Raw genomic sequence first — 22,532 nt, forward strand, 5'->3', positions numbered from 1 at the left:
GACGACCTCTCAGTCTTCATATATTGTATCTGTCACACTGCTGATGAGCTCCCATGATGCACCTGGCCGATCCTCCATGATGCAGGGATGAATAACAGCTCTGTGACAGCGCTGCGGAGAAGGGAACACAACGCAGACAGATGAGAGATGAACTGTGCAGGAGAAAATCAAAACACATTATTCTCTCTCACAGCATGACAGAGATCCCAACATAACTTTGGATAAAAACAGAGATCATAACTTATCCATGTTTGCCAAAAGAATTCTGTCTGTCTGTCTAACACATTTGCACGCATTAACTCCAGCATCTGCAGATTGAGCAGGTGCTGCATTATGCATCAATCCATCCTTCATTCTGTCTCCTATCAGTATTACCATTCTGACTCAGCCACAGCTTGAGACGTGAACACAAGCTGCCAGAACAGCAGGCCGTCGCAATAGGCCATCACTAATGTGTACTGGAGCTCTGGGGAATGACCCAAATTGAATGGAGCTAAATAATTAGACCTGCAAGAAATCAACTACTCTCAGTGGATCAGTAAATACAACACACTCAGCAGGTTACACAAAATTGGTTATGATCTTTTCTCTGCCAGCTGTAACAGACCGCATAATGCATTTAAAATAGCTCCAGCACCGAAGGGGCATATTTATTGGAAAGTGTTGGTAAGCCTTTGCCAGCTGACAAGCATACATACAGACATGCACATAGCATCGATGCCAACATCAGAGTGTAATTTGAAGAGTTACACTACTTCCCTTAAAGTACTGTAAAAAAAAAAAACCAAAGGAATGACTGTAAAATACTCCAGACATAACCAATCATAAGTCAGACCTTTAATGTGATCACTTTTTAAAACAGATACTGCTCATTTTAGGGCCAGGGCAAAGGCGGGTAGAGCTGCCTTTCCTAAATACCCTAAATTTATTATGTGCCTAATGTTCATGACTGTAGTGATAGAACAACGTGAGTCCGAACGATGACAAGGAAATCGACTTATATAACGCTTTTAAAACCTTGTTCTTGGGACTTTTTAAGCCTGTTATATGAGATTTGACAGGTGATCCTATCGATGTGGATAAACGCTAAAATGACAGCTCAAATAATTGCCCTGATGCATTGCAAAAATGTTAGACAAGGAGTAAGAATTTCTTCTGGAATGATTTTGATCATACTGATAAGGACTAAAACTAAAGAAACTATTTGTGTTTCCCTTTTTTCTAAAGAACAGTTTTTACTTCACCTAACTAAAAATGAGTTTTCCAGCGCACAATATTAAAGAGTTAACTAACCTCAGCCCACAGACACAGCCTATCCTTACTGATAAACACCAGCAGTATGTCATTGTTACATCGACAGCTACAAGATTAAAGTCAGTGTGTAAAACACAGCCGCTCATCATTGATTGTGGAGGGGGGGCGGAAACTAATTGCACCTGCGGGAAATCAACCGAACAAGTGAAATCACGGCTTCATATGTCTCTAAATTGCTATCTGAATGAATATCTTGGCATCAGGTGCTCAAAACATTTCGTGACTGGCCTCCGAGTCGAGAGCACAGGAAACTGACTCCAGCACAACAAGTCGAGCCTGAAATATCAACCTCCGCTCTGGTAACAAGGCATTCAGCTGAGTGATAGACTCATTTTCTCCTCACCTCCGTTACCACGGAAACCTCGCTACAAGGAACTACATTAATGAGGGCACAGGTACGCTGAAGTGCGGGACACTGAGCAGTAGAGTAGTAGTAGTTAGAACAGCTCTCAGCTACAAATCGGAGAGCTTGAAACGCGCCGCATTCCTGCGGAACAGACAGAGGAGACCGAATAAGTGTCGTGATGGGGCTTCCTGCTCAGCTTTGAGCCAACAGTGCCAGCAGCGGTAAAAGCCTTGTGCTACAGATGTTTTGAATAACGTGTCTTATAATCCATGTCACAATGACTCTGCTGACTTTCGTGCGTCCCCTTTTTTCCCTTGGCAATACAAACAACTCAGTGTGGAAGGAAATCAAAGTCCCACGAGATTTCGAGATTGTGATTAAACTATTTTAATTCATATAAGCAAATTCTACGAAATCTAAGTTATGGCAGCACTGACTAAGCCAGAAAGGATGCAGATTCCTGCATCAACTTTCAACTGTGAAAGTTTCCCTCGAGGACGCAGCGACAGATAAAAAGGATGAAACTGTTGGGGTCAAGGGTTCGGGTTTTTCCTTTGATTTGTCTCTTGTCTGTTCTTCGTGGGGATTTAAGGAGAAATTAAAGAGGGGCCACTGGGGAAAAAAAACAAAACATGGGTTTGGTGGGGGAAAAAATAAACAACAAAAACTGAGTGAAGAGCTGATGGTGTGCAAGAGCGCAGACTCTCGCAGCAACTTTGCTGGACTCGGATTGGAGGTTTCCAGCTGGCCTGATCGTCCACAGACTGTCTGATTGTAGCAAGGGATTGGATGGAGAAGGTATGAATCCATTTAAATGAATTCATACCTTTAAAATGTGCGTGCACTGAGAGACAGATTACAGCAATCGCCTGAGTGAGGGAAGGAAGTAGAAAAGAAGGGTGAACCAGACGCAGCGGTAAACAAGATGTCCCAGGGAGCAGAGGTGGCAGTCTTACATCAGCCTTCCTCTAACTGCGGCTGGTTTCCTGGTTGCATCCAGTCCCCAAAAGACTGCTTCAGTCCCCAAAGACTCCACTCATGATTGCCTGAGTGAAAAGCTGCGTGATGACTGCACGGGTTAGACGCTCAGCACAGGAAAGGTGTAGATATTACAGAGCGTAAAATTACAGCAGAAAATCAACCTGCTTGAAAGGCTTTTCTGTGGGGACTGTTATCACAGGCTTCATAGTGTTCTGCTTTAAGAGAACTGTGGCTCTGTTGTTTTTTTCTTTTCAAACTTTGCTCTTTTTTCTTTTTGTAAAGGTATGTTTTATAGTTAAATATGATTCATCATCTATATGTTAAAAGGCTCAGTTTCAAAGGGCATTTGTGTGATGCAGACAGGTGAAAAATCAATCAGTGTGCCCCTCCTGCTTGAACCAAAGTGACTCATGTCTGACCCTGGAGAACAACGCGCGGTTTCACACTGGTCTGCATTCACAAGCTGCTTATTAATAATTTGCTTCCTCTTTGAAAAATGCCAATGAGAATGAGCGAGTCAAATTTGGCGTTCGTTGCTTGAATTCAGAAACCAGCACTGCCGCTTTGTCACTGTCCCGTTGTTAGAGGAAAGCAAGTGTGAAACCAGGTGCATTTCTTAAGATGCTTTGCTAATTAACTTGCACACCAGGGAGTTCTCCAGGTAACTGTGAATGTGTGTGTGTGTGTCCATTTTCTGGCTCTGCAACAATATAATAATAAGGCAGTATTCTCACTCAGGCCCCGGCGCGCTGAGAGCCAGGAAAAGCCCACATCGAGGTGCTAGATTTGATAAGTGGCTGGGCTACCTCGGCAACACCTTTTCCCTTCAAACCTGGGACAGGGTAATGAGGTTCAGCTTGATCGCAGTGACACATTTTCAGCTGAGCTCTACAGGTAGTGCTGAGAACTGTGACATTGTGCTCTGTGTGTTCTCTGAAGTTGTAAATTGAGCCAAGGCTATTCCAGTGAAAAGATGACTGGTATTTCAATCTGTTGTAGTTTATATTTTTAAAATGATGTCATGTTATGGGACATTTCCATCACCCCATGTGCAGGCACGGAAAACCCAAGGCAAGGACGGCAGTTTCAGAGTTAGCAATTTTTTGGCCAGAAGAGGCACAGTAACTTCCCATTCTTCCTCAGGGAATGTTGAAAGTTTGTTAAGTAAGCTACTATGTCCTGACACTTTGTTTCTGTACAGGTAAAATAAAAAAGACTATAATGTGGTGAGCTGAATTTTACTTCCTGCAGTTAGAGCCTGGAAAGCAGTTTCTTCCTGGGTACTGATTGGTTACCTGGGCGCGGTTATCTTCCTGTCAAACTCTTGGCAAAAATTCAAATGAAGGCTACTTAAATATTCCTAAGTATTTGTAAAAAATGATGCCCTAAAATACATGGTGTTAGATTCAGTTTCCAAAATCCTGGACGCCAGAACTGCTTTCATAGGACTTAAAAGGGTAACTAATCAGATGTACTCAATTAACTGATCATCAGTAAGTGTGAGCACCTTTATAAAAGCAGATGTTTGGGCAATTTGCTGGTCTGGAGGATCCAGGTGTCCCAGCAAGGTCAGATACAGTTTCTCTAAACGGTGCCAAATTACGAAAGAAATTAAAATGTTACAAACCTCAGAATCTGCAGACTTACAGTAAAATTAACATTCTGTACATATTACAGCAGCTCTGCTCCACAATAAAAGCATCTCATCAGGCCAACCCGCACCCCAGACTTCTCACCCAATGAAAACATTTACTACATGAAATCAAAAATCTAACTGCTAAATAGCTGACCAGGTAGATATCAGATAAGAATGAGTGGTTTGGCTCCCAAGGAGAAAGTGATGCAACACAGCCAACTTTTTTGTTTTGTTGTTTTTTTTTTAAACTCAAAATAAACATATTTTTCAAAACTTTCACAATAAAAGCCTTAGTCCAACTGAATATTGTAGTCCTTATTTCAGGTCATGACCACATACAATATAAATATTTTCATTTGACTCTTCACGATACTTTATATCACATTTGGATCTTGAAGCATAAAATATTATATTTATATAATTATTTATTTAATTTGAAGGAGCATCTCTTGTGTTTGATGTCATTTATATTAAAATAGTTTTTTTTTTTATTTGTTTTTTTTTATGTGACTGGTTTGTGGTGCTGATTGTGTCCTTTGTGATGTTGTTTATGGCCCAGCTTTGGAATTCACAACTTTTGTGCTTATTTAGAAACTAAATAGCTGATTTATTAGGTTTGTTAGAGATATTAACTTTGTTTAATATTTTCTTTATGTTATTTTAACAGAAGCCTTCAACATAACCATACAAACAATAGACAAAAGCTCCAAACACAGGGGGGATAGCAATCTGACTGATATATCTTTTTTCTGATTTTGTCATTATTGTTTTATTTTGAAAATAAATAGTTTTTCCAAAATGCAATTTAAAAAAAAAAAAAAAGAGATTGCTGTGTTTTTTCTGTTTGTGTGAAGTCATTTTGAGAAATGTAGGAAATGGACAGATTTTAAGCACAAATCCTCTAATCATCAGACAATAATCTGTCAGTATAATGAATATATTTCTAACAGTGCATCAAAGCCTCAGCGGGCAGGTGAATTTGCAAAGCCATGCAGCACGTTCAGAGCTAATGCTTTCCACACAGATCTAAGCGATGCCTTGCAACCTCTTCCCCTCTGGTGTGGGGAAACCAGACAGTGTGTGAAAGACACTATATGGCATGTATAATTAAACAGCTAGGCACATCAGCAATTCCCAGAAGCAGCAGGACAAAGATTAAAAAGATGAAAGTTAATCTTGCTTTTCCTCTGAGACAAGCTGACGTAACAGGTTTTCAAAGTGACACGGCTAGTGAGAACGGAGGAAGAAACATACATGAATGGGAAATGCACTGGAACTTTATTCTTTTAAAAAAAAAAAAAAAAAAAAAAAAAAAAAAAAAAGGGGGAATGCTGTGGAAAATGATGTTTTTATGAATACATAAGAAGGTTAGTGGCACTGAATACACTACTCTTATGCCCCAGTGGCAGCCTAAGCAGACGTAAACACCACTGGATGATAAGCATGGATGTACTGAAAGAGAAAAACTCAAAGGGAAAAATCTAAAAATAGCAGCAGAACTGAAAGCAGCCTAGAGACACACAGAAAGATGGCCTTGAAGGCAGGGGCGGAGCGTGGGGGTGGCTTACTGGGCTTAAGCCTGGGTCTTTTTGTCAGAAGCCCGGGGTCTTTTGGGGTGTAATTTTTTCATAGTTAGATGCTTGGCTGACAACTGTATAAAACAAAAAGTGCAAGCAATATTCGAAGCACATAGTGCACACTGTGGGAATTTACGACTGTGCGTGAATCCCCCCTGATATTGGTATGATCCGAGCTCAGACACTAAGCGACTGAGCAAGAGGGCGGGGCAGCTGCTGCCTGTGAGTACGCTGTTGAAGAAACGGAGCCAGCCATAAGGAGAGCTTAAGTTTGACCAGGTACCAAAGCAAATCATTCATACCGTACAAATAATGTAAATATGACGGTGCATCACGAAAGATTGATATCAAACTGATCACTTGACCAATATTATGTTACTTGCTGTTCAAGTGAATCAACAAATGGCGAAATGAAAAGCCGAACAAATGCTATTGTTTTTAGAGAGTCTTAGCTTACATGTGTTTATTTCATATTTTCAGTTCTTACCCTCCCCGACTAAATCGGTTTCAGTTATGTACTGAAATATAAGAATGGACATTAGAGGCTTCTTTCAAAGAAAAAACTCAGGTAAATGTTATTTTATATATTATGCTTTGTATGTTGTTCAGTATATTTCTATGCAAAACAAGAGGGATTTCAGTACACAGCAGGATATTCACATTTGTAACCAGATATTTAAATACACTTTAGGGAGAAAACATAAAACATTTTTACTGTACAACATTAATTTAGAGTAAACTTTTGTTTTAGATAAATATTGAAACATCTTTTGAATTAGTTAAATGTCAGAATAAAGAGAGACAGAGCTGTCTATTTTTTATCACTTTGATCAAAATTAGGAGCACATGTACACTAAGTTTATTGTTAATTAATAAGAAAACTGCAGACGATTCCATTCTGAGCTGCAGAAGCTTCTGATAGGTTAGTAGAGTCCATGTGAGTAAATTGGTGGCACAGCTGTGGATGCATATAAGGCAAAACACTGTTTCTGTGACATGGGAAAATCAAGAGATGTCAACCAAAACACCAGGAAAAGAATTGTGGACCTCCATAGGTGTGGCTCAGTTTGAATACAATTTGGTGCCATTTGCAATTAAGAAATACAGATAGTTTCTCTCTTTACTCTTAAAGTTAACAAATATGTTTTTTATATTTATCAATCTAAAAAAATAAACATTTAGTCTGATTTGATGTTACAATTAAAAAAGTGTTTGTGTTTTGATCTGAAGAGTGTGTAAATATCTGGTTTCAACTGTATATTTGATGATTGTCAGCACAAAGAGGGAGAGAGAGGAACAGAGAGGGAGATGGAGAATGAGGACAGAACAGAGATGAACAAGAGCAGGTGAGACACACATGTTAGTCAAATGGTTGTTTACCAAAAGTATCACCGTATCATAGGTCCTCATGTATCTCGTACCTAGTGTTTCTTTTTAGGTTTGCTATTTTTCAAATTCTACATTTAAGTTATGCAGGCTTTTTTGCGCAACAAGGCTAAATAATTATATAAACTTTTCTCAATCTAAATAGTGGACTTTGGTAGAATTAAAAAAACAAGTGTAGTGCAGGTATATGATGATTTTTAGTACTACTATCATCTAGTTCTGATTCTGTAGTCCTGATTTTGAACTGTTGTAGTCCTGTTTTAATTCAGGATCAGTTCTGGGTCTGGTTGAATTGGGGTTTAGTCCTCGTGTCTTGATACAGCCCCGACTTTGTTCTGCCTTGCTGCTTAATTAAAAAACTAGTTTAAGGTGTCCTGCATATGTGATATATATTTTTCCCTCTGTGAAGTCATTCTTTTTTGAAACTCAAAACAGAGCCTATTAATCTTTCAGTCATTTCTAACACCCCCCCCCCCCCCCAAAAAAAGTGTTTTTCCTCCACTAAAATATAAAGTTATGCAAGATACCTGAAAATCTAATCAGATTAGAAATTCCAACAAAGAAAGGCACGAGGAGAGAATAAAGTTTCTGCCTGTGCTGCTGTTGAGTGAGTCAGTGTGGCAGCAGGACAGAAAAAGTCGCATTAAAATAAAAAGATAATGTGATCAGTATGTGCAGCGTGAATGTAATCATGTTACATTTATGTTTTGCAATCACTGCATTGGGAAAAATCATAAAATCTAGTTTCTGGGAATCTGATCATTCAAAATTTTGTACAAAAAAAAAAAAAAAAAAAAGATAAAAAGGCAGCTTAATCACGAGAATGCCACCAACAAGCTGAAGGAGCTCTGATTCTCACAAGACATTACAAAGGACAAAGCAGCGCAGAAGAAGAAGAGCAGGGATGACAGCACTGAAGTCTGCAGTGAGGGGGTGAAGAACAACACAAAAAGGCTGAAGCTAGCATGAGAACACAGAACATATACGTTCAGTCGGTGTAATAAACACCCAGCAGCACTGTGTGTGTGTGTGTGTGTGTGTGTGTGTGTGTGTGTGTGTGTGAGTGAGTGAGAGAGAGAGAGTGTACCATGTAGACTCCTGTTGAGACATCAAGCTCTCTCTCTAGTCACCACGCGAAGACAGAGACAAAATGACACATAGGAGCACAACACATTGCCGGAGTAACACACACACACACACACACACAAACACACTTTTACAACAGGATGCCTGCTGAGCTGACAGTAAGTGGTCTTGGAGAAAAAGGTGAAAGAATTGAAGATGAAAGTTCAGACTGTCTCACAGTGCTGCAAATGTTTGGCATTATTTGTGTGCCAGCAGATGAAACGATAATAAATCCAGACTGAAGTCTAGATCCTTGAGTGAATCTGTCCTTAAACTTAGATTAAATTACGGTTTCCATGTTCCAACTTCATGCAAAGATCATGCATATTATTATCAAGTGCACAGGAATTTTCTAAAGGTAAACAATAAGCTTCAATGCAAATGCTAGTTTGATATGGTTGTGACGTGAAAAACACAATTAAACACCGCCCTACCACGGCTGATTTTCAAAAGTCTAGTTTTTATTTTATGTTGGTCACTAAAATGTTTTAGTTTTTAGTTAAGTTTGAGTTGTTCTGTACATCTCCATCATCCCTCACGTGTAGATATGACAGCATGGACACTGCACAATACAAATTCTACGAGTTCATTTTACAAAACCATTCCTACTCTAGATCCACTTTTTCTGCATCACATACATCACAACAATGGTTACAGTGGAATGGGAGGAAGCATCAGCAAGAAAAATGCTTTGCGAGGAATCATCAATACACCTTTACTAATATGACCTAAAACATCCTCTGATGTTTTTGTCTTTCCACATTTCTTCAGGATTAAGATCAGGACTTTTTCTTAGCCACCACAAAACATCATCTTTATTCTTCTTTGTCCGTTCTTTGCACAGCAACCTGTATGTTTTGCATCGCTGTCTTGCTGCACGCGTACTCTCTCTTAAATATTTCAGTTCATGTCGTTTGTGTATTTTAGAATTCGAGAGCACGGTTCAAAACTCATTGCTCTAATAGTGCCTGTGAGCCTCGTGCAGAGCCATCGAAGTATGACCAAACCATGATACCATCACCACCATGTTTCACAGATTGGATCATGTTCAGCTGGAACGTTGATCCTTTCGGCTTTTCTGCCTGCAACTGTGGAGCAAAGCTGTGATAGTTGCAGTGTTGCGTGCTGCTTTCTCCTTGCAGCCCTGTCAGCCACACAATTGTTAACTGTTCTGATGGTGGACTCATAAACCTGAACGTTAGTCAATGTGAGAGAGACCTTTCATTGATTAGACCTCCGCAACTATTAAATGTCCCGCTCCTGAAGTGATCTCTGTTGGCTGATCACTCCTGTGGAGGGTAACAAGGTCTTCAGTTTCCTTCATTTTTCTGTCGGTGGATTGATGGAGTCCAGAAGCTTCAGAGATGTGTCTCCAGCCCGACGATCATCAGCATCTTGCATTTGTTCGTACCGTTATTCACTTCCTCGTGAGTTGTGGAGATCTGACTTTTGACAGATCCCTATTATTTTGATTAAAAACACAGCTAATCACTGAATGATATTTGACCATGACTCCGCCTACAAATTAACTGCTAATCTTGGGGGTCACTATCTGAGCATCCGCTTGTGTTCGTTAGAGACCCGTCAGACTTTGATAAATGTGGCATTTCTTTTTCCTGGTGACTTAAAAATGAAATGACATGAAAATTCAAGTTGGTGTCAAAATTAATTTAAACTGTAGGAATCAAAACTAGCTGATTTATACTTGCGTGCACTTGAACAGGATACAAAACAAACAAAAGGGAACCAAACAATTTACACTGTGCATAAAGAAACCCTTTACAACATAATATTGTAAGTACTGTAGTGTCTCACCACAGTTTTCAAGCACCGAGGGGCAAAGTAAATGGTCTGCGTCCGTTTGATTGCTTTATTGATCGATTGTCTGGGCTTTTTACAATCTTTAATTTATGACTGCTGTTTAAGTTGCATCCATTTTTTTCTATGGTAGATTATAGCTTTCCTGATGTCATAAATATTTCCATTCATTTCATAATGAAGCTGAAAAAAAAAATAGAAAAAAAAGCAATCAGGAAGGCATGAAATATGTAGACTCCAGAGAATGCTTCAAAAGAGATATGGGGAGTATAATCAAGCAATTCCAGACTTTTTTTTTTCTAAGAGTAATCTTTAATGCATTCATGTCTTTAAATGATGGCTGGGAAGATTGGAGGAGTTAACTTGCACACACACTGTGAGTGCACCTATTGCCATTTCAGTTACAGACCATCAAACAACTTGGTATTGGGGAAACAAATCCATTATTCAGGCAGACTTCCCAGATGGCAGGTTTGAGCAAAGCATCCTACTGAGAGCCTTTATGTTGTCCTGTTACCTGAATAATTCATTGCAGTGCCAAAATATGGACCTGAAATAGCCAGCCATAGAAAACCTAAGCTGAGGGAAGAGGCAGAACAGGTGAGGAGAGAAGATGTGTGTTGTGAATGAGAGATATGAGAGAAATAGCTTCTTGGTGAACGCTCATAAGGTTGGCAAAAGAGCCAGTTAGAAGACAGTTTATCCGTTTAGTGAGATGGCAACATAGACAGACAGGCACACACGCACACACACACTTTCTGCCTTCATGTGTCCGGCGGGATTTTGCTTTCTCTCCTTCATGTTCACAATCAAAGCCGTTCACAGCAGAACACGGGGACCGTATGGTGGAGACACAGCTCGGACCAAACACTTTCATCAGACTTCTCCCTTTTTCTCTCTTTACTTTCCTCCACCTCCACACTGTTGTCACCAGCCGCCCTCCTTTCTCTGTTACTCCTCATCTCGCCTGCTGCGTCTAGTTTCATTTTCAAAGTCGTCCTTTGTCCTCTGCACATCTTTTTTTTTCTTGTTTTTGTTCTTTGACAAAGTGTTGCTCACGATTAACCGCTGAGACAGAAGCTGCATGACGCAGCCCGCAGATTGCACGAGTATCAAGTTATTTATTTGACTTTATAATGGCAGACCGCAAGTCTGACTCCGCCCAGAGCAAATTTAAATTGTTTGTCTTCTGTGCCTCTGAAAATAAATACATCTGGACCACTAACTGCAGCTAATAGTTTTTTCCTTTTTCCATCATCAATTTTCAGATTGAATGAACAGTCAAGAAAACAATCTAAAAGTATTTTTGAAATGCAGACTTGCAATCACATCTTTTTCAGACGTTTAATCACAGGGGAAAAGAAGACATTTCTTTCCCTAAAATGTTTTAAATTGCTGATACTTAACCAAAATAAAGTGCAGGGAGAAGTCTATCTTAACTTTAAGTTTTAAAGTGGTGCATATGAGGCCAAAATATGGATTTTGTGGTAACTTACCCTCATGAATAAAAAAGGTGAAGTAGGTATGGTCAGTAATAACTGTAGGCTGGCGGGCTGTGAGATTACGACTTGTGCATGTCCCCAAGGCCGTTGGAGCACACAGCAAAATACAAACTGTTAAGCATCGCAGGCATACACACAATCCAAACAGACAGCCTCACTTTGATGCGCGCGGTGAAATGTTTCCAGCGGACCGCGTTGATGACTCCCTCAGGAGCGTGGGAGAAAACACAGAGCTTCGGAGACCGTAACTGTGTCAAGCACCCACTCCCACACACAGCCGGAGGTTCTAATAAAACCCAGATTCCTCTGCTAAATCGATATTTCGTGAAGCACTTTGTGCCAAAAAGCGCGCGGAGCGATGCGCAACAACATCTTTAATCACACGAACCCTGCATACAAAGCTGCATATAGCCCAATCAACACATTAAGTTAGATGCAATCGGCGCTACGTGCAGTCATAATAGTTCATAAACATCAGGTTCTAAATTTGCGTTTAACATACGCTGCGTAAAAGTTAAACTTAAGCATTTTCAAAACTTAAGCAGGTGGTTTAATATGTGAAATCCATCCATACTAATCAACAGACCTTTAATTAGTAACTTTTAATAATGGACAGTGGTGACGTGCATGCCAAATACTTGCCAAGCGCTGCGCATTATATACTGAAATGTCGGGTTTTTTTTTCGTTTTTTAATCCATTATTTATTTATTGCCAATTAGCACTCTTACCTTTCAGAACCTTGGGCTCAACGATCCATTCCTTCACCATGAGAGTGCTGATGAGAAGCGTCCCTTCTGTCCAGAGGTGTGTACGAGCCGAGCGCATGCTCAGCGGTAGCAGCTCCAGGAGGGAGTGCTAACAGCAACACAGCCTAGTGGGACAGACAGACGGCTGCAGCTCATCCCCTGCTGGATCCACAGAGGACTCTGCCGTCTGTAGGACTTCAGCTGACTGGGTGAAGGAGGCGGGATCATCACGACCAAACACTGTACACCACTTACAAAGTTAAATGACTAATATTTGAAAATATAGTTGTAGTGGTATTTGAGGAACAGCTTTGAAGCCTGATCTAGATGATTATGAGCCTGTTTTTGTGCAAGAAGCTGCTTTTAAAAAAAATAAATAAATAAAAAAAAAAAAAAAAAAAAGTTTGAATCACTTTTTACGTTGGTAGCATGGCGATCCAATTTTTTTCTTGAATCAGATTTTACAATACAGCTATAATTTTACAATCAAACCTGGTCAAGGTCAACTAATATTACAGTTTTTTTCAATCGCTAACAAGCGCCTACCCATACTTCAGATACTTTTTCTAAACTCTTAACACAGACTCACACCTACAAAACACAATTGGCCAAATGGATAATTTTCTTCTCAAAAATACATTTTGTTAAATATATACTAACTCTTCATTTCAAAATAGAACACATCTTTCTCTGCACACACTAACTGTACAAAAACACTATAAATCTGACTCAAAATGAAATTAGTCTGTCAAAGAATAACACTTGTTTTCACTTCACAAGGTACATGCAGTCAATCAAAGTACACCAGGTTTCAAAATACTGGCTATTATTGACATTACAAAAACTGCATAGACTTTTATGTTTCAGTTTTACAGGTATTTGCATGCGAAACATGCAATCCACCATTTTGACACCAGAAATGTCTTGGTTGGTAACTGTATGTCCACATGTACAGTAATGTTCACATTCAAAAGCATTCCAGTAAAAAGCAAACAAGTTTATGTTTCTTTACTGTTTACTACAGGAGGTACAGTAGAAACACGGTATGATAGGACAGAGAAAGTTTTACAGTATTGCTTACAGTGAACAAAATATCCATGAAACACACAAGAGCATTCTGAACAAAAAAACAACAGCAAAAAGCCAAGATCAAAAGGGGGGGAGGGGGAGGGGGGCTAAAAAAAGGCAAAAACTTTGCATCTAATCTCTGCGATCTTCAGGGTTAGGCCACATTTTTTCATCAACATCACATCTGATGTTATCCAAGTCGATGCACCTGGGATGAAACCGCCTGGTATGTCGGATCCACCCTTGGCAATCGTCAACTGTGATGTCCCTGGAGCCAGCATCCATGGCTTCGAGGAGGGACATCTGGTCATATGGCTGATGGTCATAAACCTTCCACCTCCATGCAGAAAAGAACTCCTCTATGGGGTTGAGGAAAGGTGAATAGGGTGGAAGGAAGAGACTTACCAGTCTTGGGTGGACTTCAAACCATGTTGTTATTGCTTGCAAGTGATGGAAAGCCACATTGTCCCAGGTAATTACAAAGGTCCTCATGTTTTCACCCTCCTGACCCTGCTCTGGAACCAGGCGCTGGTGGAGATCATTGAGAAAGACAAGCAAGCGCTCTGTATTATAGGGTCCAACCTGACATCTGTGAAGGAGTAATCCTGCATTTGCAATTGCTGCACACATGGTAATGTTTGCCCCTCTCTGTCCTGGCACATCAACTGTGGCCCTTTTTCCAATTACATTTCGTCCACGTCGACGCCTTTTGGCCAGATTGAATCCTGCCTCATCGATGTATATGAATTTATGAGGGGCCTGGTTGGCCTCCAATTCCATAACTCTCTGAAACAAAGTTTATGTAAGTCATGTTATTACTGTATACCATACTGTACTGTAACCTAGTATTGTGTAGGTTTCACGCAGTTTTATTGCATTATTTGCAGTAACCATTTCTACAATGGCAAGCTCCTGATCATTACTGAGGAGCTTTCCTCTTCCCCCAGAGGGTGGAAGACGTTGCATTCTTTAGAAAGACAAAAAATTCAACATATGCACTACTGTATGACCATATTGACATGTCAAGTGAGAATAGAAACAATCCATGTAAAATGCAATACTTACCTGTTGGTTTGTTGAAAGATGCGTATAATGGAGGCAACCGTTGACCGCCTCAAATTGGGCTGCACTCTTTCACCAGCCTCTCTTAGTGAAAGACCATGGTTGATTACATGGTCAATGATAGTGGCACGAATTTCATCACTGACTACTGTTCTTGCAGCCCTTGGAATGCCACCACCACGCATTCTTACACCTCTACCTTGCCCTCTCCTTGGGCCTGCTCTTCTCCCTGGGCCCCTTGCTCTTACTCTTCCTCGACCAGACATTACAGTGTTTGTCTTTTTTTTGTTTCCAAAAACATCACTCCTCAAGGTCTTGCCTTATAAACCCCACTGAGTCTAAGCCAGAATGGAAGAAGCTGTCGTTGGCCCAATTTACCCAACATAAATCAGCTGTGTGTCAATTATTCAATTGTTTGTTTATTATCAGCTGATATATATTTTTGATATTGATATTGTTTTTGTACTGATATCATTGCAGAAGCAGAGGTTTTTATACTGTATCTACGGTTTGGAATATTGTTTTTGCTATTGTGGGATGTTGTGTGTTAACATTCGTAAATACTACAAAAACAGTCCATAATTTTGTTGGGAGGTATAGCTTGTCTGTTAAGAAAATGTAAGCATTGTGGAAATGTGTTCACTGACTGCATATTGGGTGAACACGACATGAAATGTAAGAATGGTATGGCCACAACAGACCGATGCTGTGCTAATTGTGTTTAGAGTTTTGCAAATGTGACAACTGTTTGGACAAACGCTTGTTAGCGACTGGAAAAAACTGTAAAGCAACACATGGCCAGTTATTTTTACTGTGCATAAAAACCCTAAAATTGCAGACAAGCCCCACAGCCTGAAAGAGCTAACACAAGCCAAAGACATCAACATTGATTGAATCTTTGCTACTTTAAACACACACACACTCTTGAGTGGTGCCTCCTTGTTTCCAGACACAATGATTGTGGAACAGCAGGACACAGAATGTACCTCTTGCCTCATTTCACCGCAAAGAATTTGGAAGAAATGGCCATTGTTCATACTCGCGCAGTATATACACAAATGTGTGCAAGTAGTTCATGAATTTAGAGACATGGACTGAATATCAAGTGACCAACCCAAGTTATTTTCTGTAGATAATGTCAAAGCAAAAAGGAATCTTCTAGATAACGCTGCGCGACAAGACCACAGTCGCACTCAGTTCATCAGGTTATGCAAGACAGCCACTTAGGCTAAAATCGGTCCTGCTTTTGCCACCGCCTTTCCTCAGCAAGATGGCACAAGTGGCACTTCTGCTGCCAGCTGAAAACATCTTTCTCTGTAATGGTTTGCTTCCGTCCCCTCACCCCATGCAGCTGCTAGCTGTTTCCCGTTCCTTCAATCTTTTGCTCTGGTTTTCTGAGACAGAGGCAGGCTGCAGCTGACAGGACACTGCAGCCCAGGGGACAATTAGGGAAGCGTGGGAGAGACAGCTGGACCTGTTGCTAACACGCGCACGCGCACGCACACGCGCACACACACACTAAAGTGTCTTGTGGGTTTGCTGCATTCACATTTAAATGAACTTTCAGGAATGGCAAAATAAAAACAGTTGCTTTTATTTATTATATCATCATAGGAAAAAGTTGCACAATAGTGAGTAAAAGTGATTTTAGAGGAATAAATTGTGGCATTGGTTTATACATACATAAGAGGTAAACAAATGTAACAGCAAACAGTGACATTGAAAAGAGACTGCCGAATTCATGACGTTGCCCAACTGCACTGGAAACTATGAGATGATGAAACGAACTGCATGCTTCATCTGTGACAACTACACTGATGTACATCTAAGAGTGGGTAAGAGCTCAACCTCACCACTGTCAGTCTATCATAAGTAAGAAATCTTTCCCAGCAGCATGTTCTGCAGCTGTCTGATCCTGCTTTCCTGTGGCAGCGCCAGGCTCTTCTCCACTCGCGCCTCCTCTTCCAGCAGCTGCTCGATGTAGCAGGAGGAGCCCAGCAGGATGTGGCCTGTGGCCTGCATGGAGAAGATGGTCCATCGCAGAGCCTCCCTGGAATCACACGCATGAGAACAAGAGGGAGGATGGTCATAAATAGCCAGTTCCCATTTACAGCGACATGAGTGGAAACCAATAGGCCCACACAAACAGCCTGCATGTAACGAGATACGAGTATCAGTCTGGTATAATTCAGACAAGTCACAACACAAGGAAGCCAGATAGTCTTGATAGTCACGACCTCATATGCTCAATTTTGACATCAACTGCATTTCATAAAACTGATATCCACGACCTTTTAAACCACACATCCTGCAATAGGAGCATCGCATTTGACAAGTCTGCAAAATGTAATCCTCTCAACTGAAGCTCCGAGCCAAAGCTGAAAACCAGCAGGTCTCGGCAGCGATGACATAACAAAATTAATCTCAGTAAAATCTAGCCTTTGGTCTTCTAGGGTCTGCGCATTTCACCACCCACACAGGTGTACACGCTCAAACCCGAGTGCATCATTTATACACAAGGGTCTGCTTTTAATACTTTTATAAGAGAAGCACGGGAGGGAAAAAAATACTAAAAAGTCTCAAAAGATAATCGTGCTAATTTATGCATTAGAAATTCATTCACACTGATCAGTTTTCAGCTCTAAGTGGATTAAGCTATTACTACAAACAATATGTTTCAGTAAAGATGCCACAGAGATGCTCTGAAAAAACAATCAGTTACATAATAGTTCAACACAAAATACAAAAATATCAGAATATTTTGGCAGCCTCCATCACTCACTTTAGCATCTTTTTGGCAGCGTAACAGCGCAGGTCATAGGACACAGTATAAACACCATACAGCGTTGCCTTCACATTCAGGCAGCCAATGAAATCTTTGGGGTTGTTCTTGTAGAGGTCAAAGGTCAGCTTGACCACATCTCTCCGCTGCTGTTGCTGCCTGCAGTCAATAAGGCAATCTCTGGAGAGGTTGTACTGGGGGGGCGACAGGATGAGGGATATGAGTCAGGACAAATGGGCACAAATCAGCGCTCAACTCCACCGCCACACACTTGAACTACACACTGATGGCGCTCCTGCCAGCGATGATGTGAGTAGCAAATGACAATGAGAAAAGGTCAATGAGGGGTCGTTGCAGAAAACATTTGGGAAGGGGTCCAAATTAATGCATGTATCACTTACTGAGAAAGTTAATTGCTTTTGGGTGAATGTTACTGCAATCTCACAAATCCCTCATGTCCAATTAGTATCAGACCCCTGCCTTCCATTTTTCTCAAAAATATTGAGCGGGGAGAAACTAATGTGAGGTTCACTCCGCGTTCTGCCTTTGCACAACAAATGGCATGTTGCCCTTCCATTTAATTTGATGGATAAAATATTTAACTGGATAGCCAATGTATCACAACACAGACTGGTCCATATTCATGGCTTCTGCATTATGCCTTTCTATCAGTCTACATCAAAGAATCACTGGCTATCAATATGTTAATATTTGCACGGCCACAATGAAGTAAAGTTGCTGGCCAAGAGTGCCATCTAGTGGCTAATCAAAACTACATACAGGATGTGGGCTCCACTTCTGTTCCTTCTGCAGAGCCATCAGAACAGCATTTTCTGGGAGCGTTTGAAAGAATTCCTCTGTGTCCACACCAGTGCCATCTTCATCCAACACCAACGCACTGACGCACAGTATACCCAACGAGTCACTGGCCTGAGCGAGAGTAGAGATGAGGAAAAAATAAAATAAATACGTACAGTGACCTCATCACAAGAAAATATGCCGTAAACCATAAAGCAGTTATTACACAGCTGTTCTGAAACATTTATTTTGGGAGTGGTCTCTTCTGTGATGACTCCATTGTTAAGGCAACAGCCAGACGGCTTGATGAGTAATGAAAACGCTATGAATCACATATGATAACCTTCAACACCCATCGGACCCTTTACACCATTCTGTCAGACGGCACTCTCCACAGCCATCATTAAGAAGCTGATTCAGGGAGCCTGTTTTTCATCCCTTTACCAAAAGTTACAAGGAGCACTGAATTAATGCCAAGGCATACTGAAGCCATTCAGATCTTGCTAAGACACTTTAGGCTTGATTAAATTTGGCTTCTTTATAAATTAACATTATTATAGTCTGACACCAGCCCTTTTTCTTGTTACATTTCACTTACATGAGCTCGAAACACACTCAATCACTTCAGATGGTGCAGCAACAAGTGGCAAACCTTTATCTAATTTCAATGGTCAATACACACCACAGAATCCCCCTGATTCCTCCGTTTTTAGTCCAAATGCTTTGTGACCACCTTACCATGATTATTAGCTGCTGACCAAGTCCCCCCCCCGACACACACAGCATTTTTACACCTCACATCTTTCTCTCACCTTATTTGTCAGGTCTTCTAGCGTGTCTGCCATTATACCCTTTTTCACACTGCGGTCAGCATTCGTGACCCTGAAAGGCTTCGGTCGAGGAACTCGACCCGACAGGAGCTGCTGGGTCATGGAGGCACTAGCTGACACGCTCGCTGTTACACACCTGAGAAAAAGGTGTAAGACGTCAGGTCATCAGCTCATATATTTAAAAGAAAAAAAAATTTTAAATAGCAAAAGAGCTAAGGGTGACAACCATCACAAAGCACTTACTTGGAGAGGTTAGATGGCGTGAAAAGGCTGAGTGACCTCATCGCATAATCCATATGAGAACAACTCGACCTGCAATTATAAGTATGATCAGTGTGGCAGCTAGGCTTCATGTGAAAAATGAGGAGACAGAAGGAGACAGTGGCAGCTTTGCAGTTTAAAACTGAAAATACCAGTAATAAAATTAGGAAAACGATTTCAGCAAATTCTGGAACTGGAGGCCACTTTTGGCAGTCAGTCTTACTCATTTATAAATATAACTTGTAAGATAAACATTCCTTCAATTTCATGATCATGTCCCAATAAAAAGAAAAGAAACAATCAAGAATAATAACTCTTACAGTTTAGGAAACTCAAGACTTCTCCCAACCCTGTCTGAATATAATCCTTATGTTGATCGTTTTTGTTCCCGAAGCGCTGCTCCCAGCAGTGTGGACCACAAAAGCCTCTGAGATAAAGTACACGCTCCTCTCTTGTTGCTGTTTCTTGCAACACTTGGTCACTGAACTTTGTGCTGATGACTGTTGATCTGGTTGCAACTCGTCAGCTTTATTGAGAAATCCTGCATAAACACTCCCACTGGCCCTGGATTTTAATTTGTTATAATAACCCAGTATCTTAAAGAAAGTTCAGCTAAAATTAAAAATACACAGCTGCATGAAGAATCAGGCAGTGTGTTCAGCAGAGCAGCACTAACCTAATTCTAACTAACTCCACTGCTTAGTGGCTTCAAAACTGAATTGAATCTGTGAGGCTCCAAAGCGGTTGAGGTGATCTGAGGAAAGATGTTATTTAGGGGAATGTACGCTTTAATTACAGCATTATTGTATAATGCTGGAGGACATGTACTTTTCACAAATTAGGTCATAGTTCATTGCTAGCACATCACACTGGAGGATTGGCTCACGCTGACGAGGTGTGTGCGCACTGTCAGGTGTTATCACACTGGGCTACACGTCATTGTCTGACATCACCTGTGAGCACCGAAGGAAAATCCTAAAAGTCAAGAAGTTACTGTAGGAAAAAGCAGCAGATACATTTCTGTATACTCGTTTATCTCTCAATCCAGCTAAAACGGATGTTTAGACAAATGAAAGCCGCTAACAATTTAAAATACATGAATTAAAGGACACTGGAGTTCACCTATTAAACATGGGGGATTTAGCCATTTCTAAACTAGGCTTTCTCGCCCGTGAACAAAGTGTACACCGTCACAAACAAAGACAATGGCTCCACAAAAACAAGAAAAATAAAGAAAATGCTCGTTAAAGTTCACGGTTTATATTAAATCTGTTCGTGGTAATTAAAACAAATCATAGCGAAGCAAAATCCTTAGATGAACCCTTACGTTTGTAGTGTTCCTCCCGTGAAGCGCCTTCCCGCTAGCTTGCTGAACCGCTAATTAATAACACCTGCTAACGGCTGTAATTGAAGCCTGCGCCATTTTGAATGTACCTGTCTTTATTTTAGGGTTAGTGTCGTTCTTTTTTTTTAAACAACATGCTATCCAGTGGGCATACTCATTACTTGTGAAAACACCTATTCATCCAAAATGTTAAAATTGCACCTCAAAGGATAGTGGATGAAGATTTCAATTAATTACGGAAGTAAAAAAGAAAGCAAAGGACATCTTGTGGATGAGCAAGGAACTGCAGGTAGGAACTTTCTGCTGTTACATATCGTTAGCTTCATAGCATAATTGCCTAAGTCATTTGACTAAGTCAATGACTTAGGCACTTATGCTATGAAGCTAACGATATGTAACTTTACTGGGCAATTTATACATAATCTATTTTATTACAAAACATTTAAATATACAGAAATCTTTAATCTTCAAATGTGACCACCACATACAGACCACATCATGATAAGATGATGAGAGCATCTGCATGCTGGTGCATCTGTACAGTAATGACTGAACAGTGAAGCTCACTTTCGTTGATTTCTCTAGTGCATTTTGAATGAATCGGCTGCTGCTGTGAGAAAAGCTACAGGAAATGTCAGTAAACTTCGACCATCTCATGGATTGCTGACTATCTCACAAAGAGGGTGCAGTATGCTGAACAGAGCTCTGTGTGATTTGGTTGATGTGCAGTACAGTAGCTCCACAGGAATCTGTGCTCTCTCCATTCCCGTTCTCCTGGTACACCTCAGACTTCCCTTATACCTCCTGGTCATGCTACCTACAGTAATACTCTGATGATTCTGCGGTGGTTGGATGTATTAGTGATGGAGAGGAGGACTAAACTGTTTGTGGGGTGGTCTGTGAGGAATCATCTGTAAAGCAGTGACACCACCTGGATGGTGATGGACTTCAGAAGGAAGAGGTTGGCTGAACAATCCATTCCCCTCTCTGTTTATCGTTTACGGGACAGGATCTGGATATGGTGGAGGAGTACAACTGGAAGACCAGCACAGGCTGTATAAACAGGGCACGAGCAGGCTCTGCTTCCTGCAAAAGCTGAGCTCCTTCAATGTGCAACAGAGTGATGGAGGTTTTCTATCACTCAGCATCCTTTGCTGTGGTCTGCTCAGGGAGCAACATCAAAGCTGGTGACACCAACAGTCTGAATAAACTGATTAGGAAGGCTGGCCCTCTGACTGGCTGCAAACTGGACACTTTTATAGCTGTGATGAAGACGAGGCATCTGAAAAACCATCATCCATCATGGATAATCCTGAGAAACCTCTGCATGACTTACTGGACAGGCAGCAGAGCTCCTTCTCTAACAGACTGATTCAGCTCTGCTGTCACAAAGAAACACACGGGAAATCTTTCATACCGCACATTATCATCCTCCATAACACAATATATCTGTCTGACAAAGAACCATCTGCCAGATTTTTTTCAACAGGTTATTTGGTAAATTCAAAAGAATTTCCCAAATATGCCTCCTCTCACAAGCCTCCTCTCCATCACAACTATAAAAGTGTCCAATTCAAAAGATATGGGATAAACAAAGCATTTCTCATCTCATCATCAGTGGAATAGTGAAAATTTGGAATACTCAAAAAATGCTCAGACAGGCAAACGCTGTAGGCTTTGTTAGGAGGGAAAATGGTTACTTACTGACTGAAATGTTCAGTCCGAGTGTATTTCCTGTACTCTTAGCAGCTGTCTCGGCCAATGCGTGCAACAACTTGGAAGCCAAACTGAAAGGGACAAATAAAGACTGCGGTGTCACAGATGAGAGCACTCATTACATAAATCAGAGTACACTCCAGTTGCGGTTTATGGTGATAACTGCCTTGTGATGATGATGATGATGTGAGTTGTATTTATTTGAACTTCATAATAAGTTCATATTTTAAGTATGCTT

At 40.7% G+C, this 22,532-nt stretch overlaps 1 protein-coding gene across 1 annotated transcript; it reads right to left on the bottom strand.

The window, feature by feature from the left end:
• Positions 1 to 16,155: 16,155 nt before the first annotated feature.
• cidec (cell death inducing DFFA like effector c) lies at positions 16,156 to 19,707 on the bottom strand. Its single transcript, XM_085353858.1, has 6 exons — positions 19,554 to 19,707; positions 19,216 to 19,284; positions 18,955 to 19,108; positions 18,125 to 18,274; positions 17,345 to 17,538; positions 16,156 to 16,612 (listed from the first exon to the last, which is right to left on the bottom strand). Exons 2-6 carry the CDS (start codon positions 19,266 to 19,268, stop codon positions 16,429 to 16,431), a joined length of 735 nt encoding a protein of 244 aa, XP_085209984.1. The 5' UTR covers positions 19,269 to 19,284; positions 19,554 to 19,707; the 3' UTR covers positions 16,156 to 16,428.
• Positions 19,708 to 22,532: the final 2,825 nt, after the last annotated feature.

Source organism: Diplotaxodon limnothrissa, linkage group LG5 (genome assembly GCF_057381915.1).
Source record: "Diplotaxodon limnothrissa isolate DT_005_m linkage group LG5, D_limnothrissa_male_GT1.1, whole genome shotgun sequence".
NCBI classification, from domain to species: Eukaryota; Metazoa; Chordata; class Actinopteri; order Cichliformes; family Cichlidae; genus Diplotaxodon; species Diplotaxodon limnothrissa.